At 39.0% G+C, this 14,098-nt stretch overlaps 1 protein-coding gene across 1 annotated transcript in view; it reads right to left on the bottom strand.

The window, feature by feature from the left end:
• Nucleotides 1–12,842, bottom strand: part of COL1A2 (collagen type I alpha 2 chain) — a 35,807-nt gene extending 22,965 nt beyond the window's left edge. The window contains exons 1-12 of the mRNA XM_060632481.3: nucleotides 12,537–12,842; nucleotides 10,004–10,014; nucleotides 9,339–9,353; nucleotides 8,665–8,700; nucleotides 7,379–7,471; nucleotides 6,043–6,099; nucleotides 3,209–3,253; nucleotides 3,068–3,121; nucleotides 2,925–2,978; nucleotides 2,559–2,612; nucleotides 2,088–2,141; nucleotides 1,540–1,593 (exon numbers count right to left, since the gene is read on the bottom strand). Coding sequence (XP_060488464.1) covers nucleotides 1,540–1,593; nucleotides 2,088–2,141; nucleotides 2,559–2,612; nucleotides 2,925–2,978; nucleotides 3,068–3,121; nucleotides 3,209–3,253; nucleotides 6,043–6,099; nucleotides 7,379–7,471; nucleotides 8,665–8,700; nucleotides 9,339–9,353; nucleotides 10,004–10,014; nucleotides 12,537–12,606 — 597 coding nt within the window. The 5' untranslated portion in view covers nucleotides 12,607–12,842. The remainder of the gene's footprint in view (nucleotides 1–1,539; nucleotides 1,594–2,087; nucleotides 2,142–2,558; nucleotides 2,613–2,924; nucleotides 2,979–3,067; nucleotides 3,122–3,208; nucleotides 3,254–6,042; nucleotides 6,100–7,378; nucleotides 7,472–8,664; nucleotides 8,701–9,338; nucleotides 9,354–10,003; nucleotides 10,015–12,536) is intronic.
• Between the last annotated feature and the right edge of the window lie 1,256 nt (nucleotides 12,843–14,098).

The following is a 14,098-nucleotide window of genomic DNA, read 5'->3' as shown; positions in this document are numbered from 1 at the left end:
ATAATACCAAATATCACAGTACTAGGGGCATGTGGTTACTTGAGGGTTATTTACCCTAGCTCTAATATTTTTCCTTAGACTTTGGATATCATTTCGACTAGGCCTATTTACCAGGAATAATATCATAAAAAGAGATGGCAGAGGATAAACTGCTTTCAATAGAATCATATTTACCCTCTTTAAAGTTATTTTTTTAATTTACTTTTATTTATTTACTTTGGTGGGGGAGGGGAGGGCAGATAGAGGGAGAGAGAGAATCCCAAGCAGGTTCCACAGTGTCAGTGTAGAGCCCGACATGGGGCTCGAACCCATAAACTACAAGATCATGACCTAAGCTGAAATCAAGAGTCGGACGCTTAACTGACTGAACCACCCAGGCGTCCCTAAAGTTATTTTAAACACTGAATATTTTCCTTTTTGTAAAATATGCACGGAAATTTAAAGCTTCATAATATTTTTCAGAGCTATCTTATTTATTTCCAACCTATATTCTTGAGTAAAAAGCATGGTGGGAGGGGGAGCAGTAATTTAATAAAATGGTACATGTAAAGAAACTTTCTTTCTAAATAATCTGATGAAGATATAGAAGACACAGGTTTGAGAGACCCTTTAAGGACCCTTCATTTCTAGGATTCTAGGTGAAGTGTATTCTTTGGGAATAAGCACAAATGAGAGGTAAGGATTTTAGCCTAAAGCCTTCTAACTACTGGATGTGTGACTCTGGGTGAGCCACTCATTCTCTCTAAGCCTCAGTTTCCCTCATCTGCAAAGTGAGGGGGTCTCCAAAGCTCGCTGTGGCTCTAACATTTGATGATGCTGAGACTAGTAGTCTGAGCTATTACATTAGGCCCTAGGGAGAATGAGTTTGACCTTATCCATTTGTGTGGCAGCTGGAAAGTTAGAGCAGACTCTCCATATTCACGTTCATTTCTGGTCCCGCTAGTATTCGTCACTCATTAATTTGTAATTACGTTGGTATTCACTTTAATATCACATTATCTCCTTAATAGGAGAGAGAACATTTTATAGTTGAAAGCGCTGTCAGAGAAGAGCCTAGCCAAGAGATAACACACTTCTGAGACTTTAATTACCTAATTAAAAATTTTTTGAGTGTGCACAGATAAATCACAGGAAAGAGGTTGAAAAGTGGATTGTGACATGAATGTACCTATCTAATTTGTGCATGGCAAAGGAGAATTTACAGTTTAAAATAACACGGCGTTCTAATATCTGATTTTATGTTTATTTACTTTTATTTTGGCTGCAGAGGTCGGGTGGAGGAGGAAAGGAAATGGAGGAAGAAACTATTGACATTTTTATCTCAACTGTTTAATAGGTATTAAATTAAATAAATATTATTAATAATTGGCCTTTTGTCACAGAATCCTGTATCCTCACCATTAAGGGCTCTGAAGTACTGAGGGGGAAATGAGAAACTCTTTGGAATATGAGTAGTCTTCAGTAAAAATATACTTTCTGATGGTGATGGGGAATTACAGTCAATTGTTTCAAAAACAATGCTTCTGATTTGGTACTTACCTTCACACCTGGAGCACCAGGCTGTCCCTTCAATCCATCCAGACCATTGTGTCCCTGAAATGCAAATTCTTATGATTAAAATTCCGTTTCGTTATAGTGCTTGGTCAAATCCAAACCTCCTGGGTGAATCTGGTGACCGCTTCAGTACAATGTGTCCAGGGCCCAGCAAACTTGCTCTGTTTCCCCAGGTAAGTCGCTAAACCTCCCTGTGCTTGAAAGGGAAGGATATGGAACTAGATGATCTCTCACATTCTTTCCATCTTTAATCATTTTACGATCTTCAGATGGTTATAAACACCTCTTAAGTCATACGCCTTTTACACAATTTTCTCTGTAGGGATCCTCATTTCTTGGAAGCTGTGGACAGACTGAAAAAACTATACCCCACTGTACTTCCCAGCCATCCGACCTCTTCTCTCACTCTCTTCACTCTGGTGAATTCCAGGAATTTGGAAGCAAGTATGTGTCACCCAGGAGTTTAAATATAGTTGAGGTTTTTCCTAAAAATAATCAACATTTTCTTTCCTCCGGGTAAAGAATGTGCTCACCCTAATGCCCTTGAAGCCAGGAAGTCCAGGAGTCCCAGGGAAACCACGAGCACCCTTAAAAAGAAACACAGAAGGTAAATGTTTTCGTTCTCAATTAAAAAACAATGATTTCTTCCCTCCAAAGTACTTCTTCTCATGGAAGTTCAAGCTTGGAATCAATGGCTGGGATATTTTTAAACCACAGATCAGCAAATTAACTTGCTCTAATTTGAGTAACTAATACTATGGTATTTGTACAAAACATGATTTAGTTTATAGTATGCTTGCTATCATTAAGACGACATTATTTGCATTAATAAAAACTGTATGCATCCTTAACTAGGCTCCTTGATTTGTCAGATGCCTTCAGTGAGTGGTGCATGCGTTCAAACATCTATGTGGCCATTTAGACTGATTCCAGTTTTACCAACTGTCTTATATGTGAGATGCTTCTGATGTCTGGACTGTATACACTGGGCTAATAAATCTTACCTGTGGTCCAACAACTCCTCTCTCACCAGGTCGTCCAGGTTTTCCAGGGTGACCCTAAAACATGGAAACATCATAGGGTAAGCTGCTTTTCTTGCTAAGCCATCAGATGGAAGTTGGAACATCTTGGTTTTTAAAATAGGGGGAAAAGGCATCATATAAAAATGTGGGTCCAAATATATATTTAATTAACAACTAATTCCCTTAAATACAAACAAATTAAGATTTCATTAAAGTAATGTTTTCCAGATGGGGAGAGTTATATCAGGCATATTCAGCTTTTGGCAAAACACTTCATTTGAATCCAGAAATTCTTGTTGAGGCAGTATTTAAATGGCATTTTGCAAGTGCTTATGAGTAAATACTTACATCCTCACCAGCCTTGCCAGGAGGCCCAGGTGGACCACGAGCACCCGCAGGACCCTAAGAAGAGACCAATCGTTTCGTCAAGGTTACATCAATAAACTTCTTGAAAAAAAAATCTTTACCACAAAGGGGGAAAATGTACTCACAGTTTGACCAGGCTCACCAGGCTCACCAGCAGGTCCTTGGAAACCTTGAGGACCCTAAAAGAAAACAGAGATGTCATGCTCCGCACCTTTGTTTAATTCTGTCTTTTTGCCCAAGAGAGATTACTAGCTTCCAGTACTTACAGGAGCTCCAGATGCACCAGGAGGCCCTCTAGGTCCCATCAAACCCTGTAAAGAGGAAAAACATAGTTAGCACTGATAAGTTCTCATGGCTTTGGTTTGGGTTAGATAGGATAGTACAGTATTGCCATAGACATTTTGCGATGGACAGATGAAGAGAACTATCCTGGTTTTATTTCATAGTTTTTGTTTCTCCCAAAGAAGCTCTTAAGGACCCACGTTTCCTCCACGATTTCTCTGCCTTTGCTCTCACTTCTTCTCCTAACCCAGATCAGCAGAACCCAGTTGGATGGGTGACCACCGGTTCCTGACAGTCGCACACAATTGGGCATACTGAGGTGGTTCTAATGCCATGAAGCGGATCCGTCTCTGCACAGTATAGAATACACGACCGCCTTCTATGCGGCTGGCGAAGCCTTTCCATTTGGATTCCCTTGATCATATGTCACTTCTGCATGTCATATCTAGCTAGGAAATTGATATGCTTATTGGCACAAGAGGCATAAATTGAAAAGGATTAAAAGTCCTTCTTAATGATTAGAGGGAGGTTCCTTATAGAGCCTTGTAGCTCCTTTAAGGGCTGTTGGTGACCGATGAAAACGTCAAACAAAAGGGGATGTAGTGAGGGGTGAAGGAAAAAGAAAATATTACTGAAACATCCTCCTGGAAGGATCTAATATTATATCTGAAACTGTGGCCCACAATAATGGCAGATTGTTGTTTTTGTTCTTCATTCTGTAGCACACAAGTAGAGTCAAGCAGCATTACTAGTTTGGGAGCTAGCTCCACATTCTTGACTCCCCGGTGCAGTAACGAATGCCTGGGCAAGCTCTCCTGTAGGGGCCAGCTCCTTCACACTGAAAATATTGCATAGACAAGTCTAGGGCAATTTATTCGTGACACATCAACGATGGGGGCTCTACAGGAAAGTCTGCCCCACTGCACGAATGCCTAGGGTGAAATAATACGGATTTTATTAAAAAGCACATCATCTTAATTATAAGAATTGTTTGCTTTTAGAAATTGCTTCTACATTAAAAGAAACTGTCACTTTTCAATCAAAATGATTGTTTAGGTATACGTTAAAAATAATTTTTTTTGACGCCATGAATTTTTAATTATATTTATTCATTTTTCTGCGTATTTGCAACAATTTCATTTACATAAAAGGCAGTTTATTTTGCAGGGGCTGTGAGACGGACCATGATTACTCATTAATTCAGAGAAGAACCCTGTGGGGTTTTATAGTTATTGATTTTCCAACATGGAAAATTATTTTAATACTTTATTGCTGCCTATCTTCTTATTTGTGAGCCACATATCTGTTGATTACATATGTCTGTGACTGTGTGGATGTGAAAGCTTAAATTATATTTCACTGATATTTAAAAGTAAAACACACTGTTTTATACCCCCCAGAGAAGGTTCCAAAGTCAGGGGAATCTGAAATCCATATTAATTTTCTGGGCTTATGCAGGCTTTTTTTTTTTTTATTAGTGTTTTACTTTTTTCCCCTTTAGATTCTTCTTGAGACATAGGTACTGCTTTAAAACTGACTAACGTCCAGCATTAGCTAAAATGGCTAATTTCAAATATCCAATATAAACAAAGCCAAAGAAAATCTCTACTTCTTCATTTCACATATGGATGTTTTAAATTACCAGGACAAAGCAGGAAATTGGAAATCATCAATTAAAGGCACATTACTTCTCAAGTGAGAGTTTTAATTTACAGAAAATATTATCTTGCCCTTATAGTGTATTAGCTTATTACGGACCATTAGGTCCAGCCAAACATCTTCTTTTGAAGATAGAGCACCGAATGCATCGTCCAGGTAAAATTTATATTTTAAAGACCATGTTAACTTTAAACTGCAGTGTTTAATCAACTTAATATTTTTAGTTCCAGCAATTTTTTCCTTTATTTTATACATACTAGTATATATTTTGCATGCTCATATCATCCTTTTGCTAACACATCTCACTAATGCTTGTTGGAAGGTTCACTTGTTAAAGATAGACCATCATCATCATAATCATATAGATGCTTTTCTAGATGTTACTCAAATTATGCATATGTTGCTAACTATGTGTGCTGAGTGATATGAATGCTAAATTGCACTCAAATTCTCTTCTATATTGGTTTATAGTTAATAGACTAAAAAGGGTATTTTTATTGAAAGGTATAAAAAGAAACATTTCCTGTATTGTTAACTCCTTGAGGGAGGGAGAGATTCTGTCCTATTCATTGTTGCATCCCTAGTGCATAATACAGTTTGGGGCTCATTGAAGGCACCTGATAAATATTGTTGAATAAATTGATGTTTTATTCAAGTACTAGATACATGAGACATGATGTCGTTGATTATCAGACATTCTAATTCTGCCATTAACCACTTCCATGGCCTTAAAGGGAAAGGGCTTAAACTCTCTTGCTATAGAACAAACAGCATGGACTAGAACTTGTTGCTCCTTTCCGGCAAGTTTATAGAACTTAATAGGTCCGTGCCTCTACGGGTTGCTTAAAATTCTGAGCAAGGTCAAAGGATGTAAAAAAATTAATCAGAATGATCACTCTTTTGAATTAAATTGATTTATCTAAGTTATGGTTACTATGTCCAGAGATTATTTACACATTGGAAACATGTTTGTAGAGAAAAGTGAACCCTGAATCTAGGCTCAGATTATTATACATTTGAATACAAAAGGAATTGCTGCTTTTATCTGATCTAAGTATTAAGTGTTAACCTTGGGAGCTAAGGAAATGGCAATGTGAAATTTTTAACATGAAAAACAAATTCTTTTTGTTTTGGTTAAGATAAAAAGAGATAAGCATACCATTGGTCCAGGGCCAAGGCCAACTCCTTTTCCAGGGTCATACTGAGCCGCAAAGTTCTAGAGAGGAAAAAAATATACATATACATTATAAATGCCAGCCCTATAGTTCACTTTCTCATTCTACTTGTAAAGATTTTTACATTATTGTTTAAAAGGGAGCAATATTTTTATATAGTTGTTAGTTTAAAATTCCATATTGAAGGAAGTTCCTAAAAAGTGAGGAAAAAAATACAAGTTTAAAAAAATTTAGTCCACACCTGGTTTGAAGTAGGAAGCTTCCCTACCTTATTTTCCAAACCCTTTCCCTCCCTGTCCATCAATCCTCCCCTGTTCCCACCCCCTAAAACCTCTACACTGAGAAAGGGGAGCCTTCTACACTTTAAGCCACCGGGGATCCCTGATAAATTACACAGAGAACAAGAGGTCACCTTTGTATTTCCACCTGTTTGCCAGCTCCTCCAGAACTACCCAAAGTGACTAAGAGACCTTTTTCATGCTTGAGTTTCAAAAACGAGTTTTCAAGTTTAGAGGAAAATTAAATTAAAATGCCCCTTGGAAGATTAAACTTTTAAAAAATAGTTCACAGTAATAACTTTACTGTTAAAGATCTCTCTTATAGTAGTAGGTCTATTAAAGAAGGTGCTTTTTAATGCACTCAGTAGATAAGCAATCATAATAAGATCTTTTGGGGGAGAAAGGTCTTATTTTACTGGCATACAGTTGGGTATTAGAATCAGGCTTCTGATTCATAGTGCTAACCAATTAAGCAAATATGTTTTCCTTCCTGCAGTGAGGCCATTTGGCACTCATACCATTGTTAAAGACATAAAGCTAAAGGAAGATATTAATGAAAAAGGGAAATGTACTTTTCTTAAATTAGTTTCAAGCAAATTAAACCTAAAACTACTTTGAATGTTGGTTCAGCAGACTTCAAGCCAAGGAGAATAAAAAGAGTAGGATGTTTGTGAAATTGCTGAAGATCAGGGATTTCACTTATAATTCAATCTAATCAAACTCTTCAATAATGCAACACCTCTTATTTGTGCCCTACTGATGAAAGATATTAAATCCCCAAATTAAATAATAGTTGTGAGGACTGCAGCTACCTTCAGTGAACACAAAGACCAGTCCTGTAATTGACAAGGGCTCACAAAGAGAACAGGCAAAGCAAAATCTTGAATGAAGAAACCAAAGAAATGAAATAAAATGTACTAATATTCAAATAGTAGACGCTCCCTTAACTGCTAAAAAATAACTTCCACAATGAACCTTCTTCCAATAGAGGTATAACAAAACTAAAGTTAGCTAAACGTTAGCAGTGCTTAAGACACCTTACCCCGCCAAGACCAGGGGGGCCAGGAGGACCAGGTGGGCCAGGAGGGCCTGGGATACCGTCGTCACCATCTCTGCCTGGTGGGCCTGGTGGACCCTGTTTTGTAAAAAGTGAATTAGGTCAGGGTTAGACAGATCCCTTAGAAATCTATACATATAAAAGAAGACCTAAGAACACATGTGGTAAGATCAGTTGTTCAGCTCTTTCAACGTGCAAGTGGTAAGGAAATGTAATACGCCATATTTGTCACTAATGGGAATTCACTTATGACATGGGTCTTTCTTAGAAGGAGGTTTACTGACTGGCACACAAAGAAGACACAAGACAGAGTAGTTCCTCTGGAAGAGGGCTATCTCAGGATTTGAATATTAATTCATAATGGAGCTCCAGTATTCAAATAAAGATGGAAATTACAGCTACAATTTAGAATTCTATAAACTTCATATAGAAAAGAGTGCACAGCGATGTACCATGTATACTGATTATCAGTTTCAGACTGATGAACTTATTCAATTGTTTTGATATATTATGTATGAACAGTAGATTAATTGATATCACAATTAATAAAGTCACTTTATCACAGGATAGAAAATCCTGCAGATTTCTTACCATTAACACTATTTACATTGTTAAGATAATTTACCGACATATTGCTACTTCTAACACATTGTCTGAGTGGAATACATTTTAGTCTGTACTTCCCAACACATATAATGTAGGTATTTATACACTGGCAAACGTGTTCTATAATGCAAAAGCATGTAGTTATACATGCCAAATAAGTATAGCAGGGAGATCTAAGAATATCATGAATAAATCGTAAGCCTAACTTGAACATTTATGAATTTACACAGAAACATGTTGTTGACTGACTGATGTTTCACTTCTATTACCAGACTACGTAAGAGATCTTACTTGAAAAGCAAACAAAACATGTGAAAAGAGAGGATGTATGGTGGTAGGTAGATACATTTCCATTATACAGGAGTTGGACAGGTCAACTGAAAACAAAGAAAGATAGACCATGCAAAGAATATGGCTGCTTATAATAGTTTTGCTTTCCAAAAGGATAGTCTTGATCTAAAAAAAATTATTGATATATATACAATAATGCTCATTCACCTTTTCTGTAGGACATTATCTGCTTAAAAGGTGGTGCAAATATCTGGATGCCCCACCAGATATAAGAAATATAGTGTTCGTATAAACTGTAAAAGTTTCCTGTAGTTTCTAACATGTAGTTATTCAAATATGGTTCAAAGCTTTTTAATAGTTCAAAAATTACACACCCTTTCTCCACGTGGTCCTCTATCTCCAGTTGGGCCCTACAGGGAAGATACAAACAGCACGATAATAAATGTCTAAGCAATTAACAGCGAACGAGCAAGCATTCTTGACAATAATTAGTAAGACCGATCTAAACACAATATTATTAGAAAGTAGATATAAAAGTGGCATAATACAATAGAAAAAGTATTTTGTTTTTATTATAATGACATGGGATGTTTTTAAAATGGGAGACTACAGGCTATAGTCTCCAGTCACTACGCCAATATTATAACTACTATTTTTAGAAATATGATTTCTGTGGATAAAATTACCATTTGTTACATCGTTAACAGTATATTTATATAGTCAAAGCCCTTTAAAATAAACTTGCATTTACTACCTATAATTAACATAATACTCATTCCATCTCCAGAATTAAAACAAGTCTTTTTTTCCTTTAGTATGTAAATCACCAGTTTGTGTAATATCAGTGTAATTAGAGATAATTCTGGAAGATAATAAAGCTTGGTTATCTTTAACATCAAAGATACTTTATTTTATGGTTTAGCTAATGCATATTCATGTGGGCAAAATCTTGACAAAGTATTTTCCTTCTGTAGTCTACTATAAATTTAGTTAAATTAGAAGTTCTTTCTAATCATTTCAGATATTATGGAAAATATGAGACTCTTACCTTTCTTGCAGTTGCCTAGAAAAGAATAAGTAAGAAATTATTAGGGGGAAAACTGTATTTGTGTTTTTAAAAATGGCTCCTAGTTCTGTGAAGTATACAAATATATCTACAGAGTATATGCACTGTGTGTACCATTATTTAAATATTTCAAAGTTCGATTTTAAATTTTACCAATAAATTAAATAAAATATGTTCAGAACCAAAATTTATACTTATCTGTAATTATGCCTCAAATTCAATTCACGAGCTAAGAATTTGTTCGTAATAGTCTTGCAAATGATTCCAAGGGAATAACAAAGATTCTTTAGTTCTGTGAAGTCTCCTGCTTTGTAGTAGCGGATGCTTAAAACCCAAACTTCCACTAGATTATTTATTCTGTTTCTTAGGAGTGTTCTTATAAGGGTGGTCTTATTCAGTAGCACCGCCCATTTTGGACATTGGGGTGGATGCCTTCGAGGCAGCCAGAAAAGTTTGACTACTACAACTCTTGATGATTTTCTTGGGAATCCAGGTTGTTCAACACCAATGTAGCCTCCTCTTCCTTCCTCAGAGAAGACATTAGTGTGACCACAGTAATCTCAGTATGTATGTGTGTGTGTGTGTATATATATATATATATATATATATATATATATACAACAAATTCTAAAAATTATTTTACTCACCTCTTCTAAAGCTGTAGAGAAAAGAGAAAAAGGGGGACATAATTATTAGAATCATTTCATCGATCCATAGCAGTGCTTAACAAATAGATATATTAGTCTATAAAATTGACTTATCCAATTAAAGGATCAAGTGTTTTTTCTTTTTTATTAAGAATATTCTAATGCCTTGGAAATTATGCAGTCAAAAGTATGGCAGGGGTCAGCAGTGTGATTTGTTTGCAATATTAATATGTAAATATATTTCAAATTAAATTGTTAATTATTTACTATTTTATAAATGCTGTTAAATATTAATGTGTCTGAAGGATATTTATAATGAGTAGTAATTAAGTTAGTAAACTGCATAGGTAAATCACTGAATGTGAGTAAGACGGGTACATTGATGAGGAAATAATTTATGGTTTAGATAGTTTTTGATATGTAAAAATCTAAAAAAGGGAAAATTTAAGGAACTATGTTATCGAAACAGACTTTTTTTAAAACAAAATTTACTTAGTATTTCACTGAATTTATACCATTCTTAATGTCCTTTTTCAAAAGGTCTAATTTGCAAATTAGTCACTATGAAAATGGAGTCATTTGGACATCTGAAATTTTGCTTTAAATTGGTTCACTTAAATTAGGTAAGGTCATTTTGCCAATATGTATCACTTTTGTCCCTGGGAAGGAATTGCTCTGTATAAATGGAAAAACTGTGGATTAAAGATCTTGAGAAATAATGGGAAAAACATACTAAAGTAATATCCCCCCCTTTGCCATAATTGCTGTAAGTCCTTAAAGACTGAATTCCTCTCCTATGGTATAAAAATTATAGGTTAACACAGGATGTAAGGGTGGCCAAGCTGGCAACAAGATGAATCACCCCTAAAAATTGCTTTAATTAGGTGGCCAAGAAGTGTGTCATTTGGAGTGAGAACATCTGTTACAACAGTCACAATTCAGGAGGGTGGACCACATCCAGCACTGACATTTAAGGGCAATTTATAAGAATTACTTTTAAATTAGGAAAATGATATGTTTACTTCATTGTATCCATCAGTAGGAAGAATAATTAGGCCTAAACTTGATTAACAGAAGTCCTTATGATTTTGGAAATTTGCCTTTTAATTACTCAGACTGAGCCATTTTGAAGAAATGTGTGTTTGGTAACTTTTATTCCAGACTGTAGTTGGCTGTTGGTCAGAGGTGAGTTGCCTTTTGTACCTTCAAACTTTCCTAGGTCTGTTTTTATCATTTCTCTAGGAGCCAACTCTTTCCCCCATCCTCAGATCTCATAAAAAAAAAAAAAAATTGGTAATATGAATTTCTTCAATACAATTATTCCTTAGTATCCACAGTGTGTATACTAAAAGTGGACAAAGGGAGAAAACACACATACAAAAGTGAACCAACAATGATGCAATGGTAGACACCGTGGCATGTGGGTGGAGCAAACTTTCTGGAGTGTTGGGTGTGGCCAGACACCCCTCATACCCCATCAAGTCAGTATCTTTGTCTGGTATCTAGACAGCCATTTTCAAGACAAAGACAGATTGCTTTTCTCCATTCTATCTTGACATAGAAGTCTGGTCATAAAACCTATGTCTGGAAGGTGGCCTTGGAGTCCATCTAAACTCCATTCTGCATTTTAGAGAAGGCTCAGTTTGACTTGCCTGAGGTCACGTGGTAAACTAGTGGCAAAGTCATTGGAAAAAACGCGGTCTCTTGAGTTTCAGCTCACTGTTGATATTTCTCAACTTGGTATGGTCAGAGTGTCTGATTGTCACTGAGGACACGTTAAAGAGGTAACTCTCAGGCTCAACAAAAGGTAGAACGTATTTTAATTAAATAAAGTTACCATTTCCATGACCAGATAATACATGGAGAAGCTAATCTTACTCTTCAGAGTGTATCCATTCCAAGGAACATCCATTTTCCTTCCCAGGATACACTGACTAGCTACTGGGAATGGCTTCAATCAGAAACGCAGGTCACCTCTATATGTAAACCCATAGAGTCTCTCATGGGGATTTCATTAGCATAATGCCTGGTCCTCTGTGCTTTCCTTGTCCTCCCTCCAGAGGGCGCCTCATAGTTATCATCCTCATCCAGGCAAGCCTTAAACCGCCCAGAAGAGAAAAGCCCAAAGTCCAGATTTACATAGTGGGGTGAGTTTTATATTACGAAATTAAAGGGCTTTCTAAAGCAGGCCTCAGGTTTTACAAGGTGGGCATCAGTGCAGTTATGGGGCCTGTTAATGTCTCATCCTAAGGAAAAAGACTTTCTGCTTTTTGAGCTTCACTAATCAGAGGACCCAGATCAAATTAAGACTCACTTTCAGTTGAGAGAAAAGTTCCCTAACTTTTGGAGAGAGTTGAGCCTTTTATGTTTTCATTTTCTAAAATAATTTCCATGTTTTCATCCATGCCGGTGGTTCTCCACATGCCAGGGAGCCTTGCCTCCAAGCTGTACCAGGTTTTCTTTCTTCCGACCAGGGTGCCCACCCATCTAACCTTTCTTCCCCGTTTGCCCCAAGCAAGCCGAAGGCACTTACATTGGCATGTTGCTAGGCACGAAGTTACTGCAAGCAGCAACAAAGTCCGCGTATCCACAAAGCTGAGCATGTCTACCACTTAGACATGCAGACTCCTTGTGTCGCAGAGCCCCTGGGTCACCGGCGGAGGTATCACCTGGCGGGCGCAGGCATGCAGTCGTGGCCAGTACCTCCAACTTAGCTGTAACCTCCTGCCGCCTTGGTGCTAAAATAATAAAGCCCGGATCTGCCCTATTTATACGGCCAAAGTTTCCCTGGCCCGAGGGTGCCTCCAAAAGCGCCTCCACCAATCGGAAGGCTGGGGCTGGGGGCCCGGGCAGCCACAGCTGGGAGGAGACTGCGGGGGCGCAGAGGAGGGAGCGAAGGGGGGAGGGACGTGGCCACGGGGCTGGCTTCTTAAATTGGTTCCATTCTTTTTGAGGACGTGGACACTTTTGAGGCTTTCAAGGGGGAAACTCTGACTCGCTGTCTACATACCTCCGCCCTCCCCATCCCCCCTCCCTTCCCCGCCCTTTCCAAGTTTGGAAACACTTTTGGACACGTCGGAGCGCTCTGCAGACACCGACGTGGGCACATTTGCCGATCTCCGGGCACCGGGCAGCTGTAGAGGGGACGGGAGCCCGGAGATCAAAGTAGGAGCTGTCCAGCCCTGCTTCACCTTGTGCCCTGAGGGCCACCCGCAGGGTGGAGGGGGCCGGTCGGGCGCGGAGGAAGCTAGGGAGGAGGGAGTGGGGATTCGACAGCGTGGCGCAGGCGGAGGCCGCCCGCCCCCGCCCCCTCCTCCTGCTCCCTCCCGCAACCCCCTCTCCAGTTTTGGGGCGTGTGCGCGCCCGCTTTTTCATCAGTAACGCTCTCTCTCTCTTCTGGCCCCGGGATAGGGTGAGAAGGGGTTTCTGTCTGTGCAGGGTTGGGTTGGAGTCCCAGGACGCCTGGTGTCCGGAAGGTGGGGGGAGCACGCTAGGGGCAGCGTGGCAACGAGTGATGGGGGAGGATGTGCTCTGCGCACGCTAGACTAGACGGCTATTGGGGAAATCCTTCGACCTCCTCGCTTCCTTCTGCTGAGGCCGATTCTCGGCTGAGGCTTCAGAGATCATCTGGCCCTGCAAAATGACTGCAATGGACGACTTGGATGACTGTCTTATGGGATCTCTCGTTTCTGAGGTTGCAGTGAAGAATTTGTCCCCTCCGCTTCAGGTTTCCACTCTCCACCTCCTCTTCTCCACAGACATCTTGTCCAGATTTACCAGCTCCAGGGTGAGCCTGGACTCGGATAACTCTCCACTGAGTCCACCAATGCCTCTGGACCCTGATGCGCGTTCACTGACCCTACTTACAGGCAATGCCTAAGCACCTTCGTGCCTTCCTCCCCTCCCCTCCACACCTTGGGGAAAATGCCTAGCCCATCTAGAGAGGCTTCCAGTTAGACTTTGGGATAGGGCAGTCTTTTCTGGTAACATTCCAAGCTGCACTCTCATCAATGTGGATATTAACTCTCTCCTCAACACCCAACCTCCTTCTCCCCTTTTGGCCCCATCCCACTCTCTGCTCTCCAGCAGTGGGAG

The sequence above is a fragment of the Panthera onca genome, chromosome A2, assembly GCF_046562875.1.
Source record: "Panthera onca isolate mPanOnc1 chromosome A2, mPanOnc1 haplotype 2, whole genome shotgun sequence".
Taxonomy (NCBI): Eukaryota; Metazoa; Chordata; class Mammalia; order Carnivora; family Felidae; genus Panthera; species Panthera onca.
The sequence above is the reverse complement of the archived record's forward strand: the minus strand, read 5'-3'. Positions and strand labels throughout refer to the sequence as shown.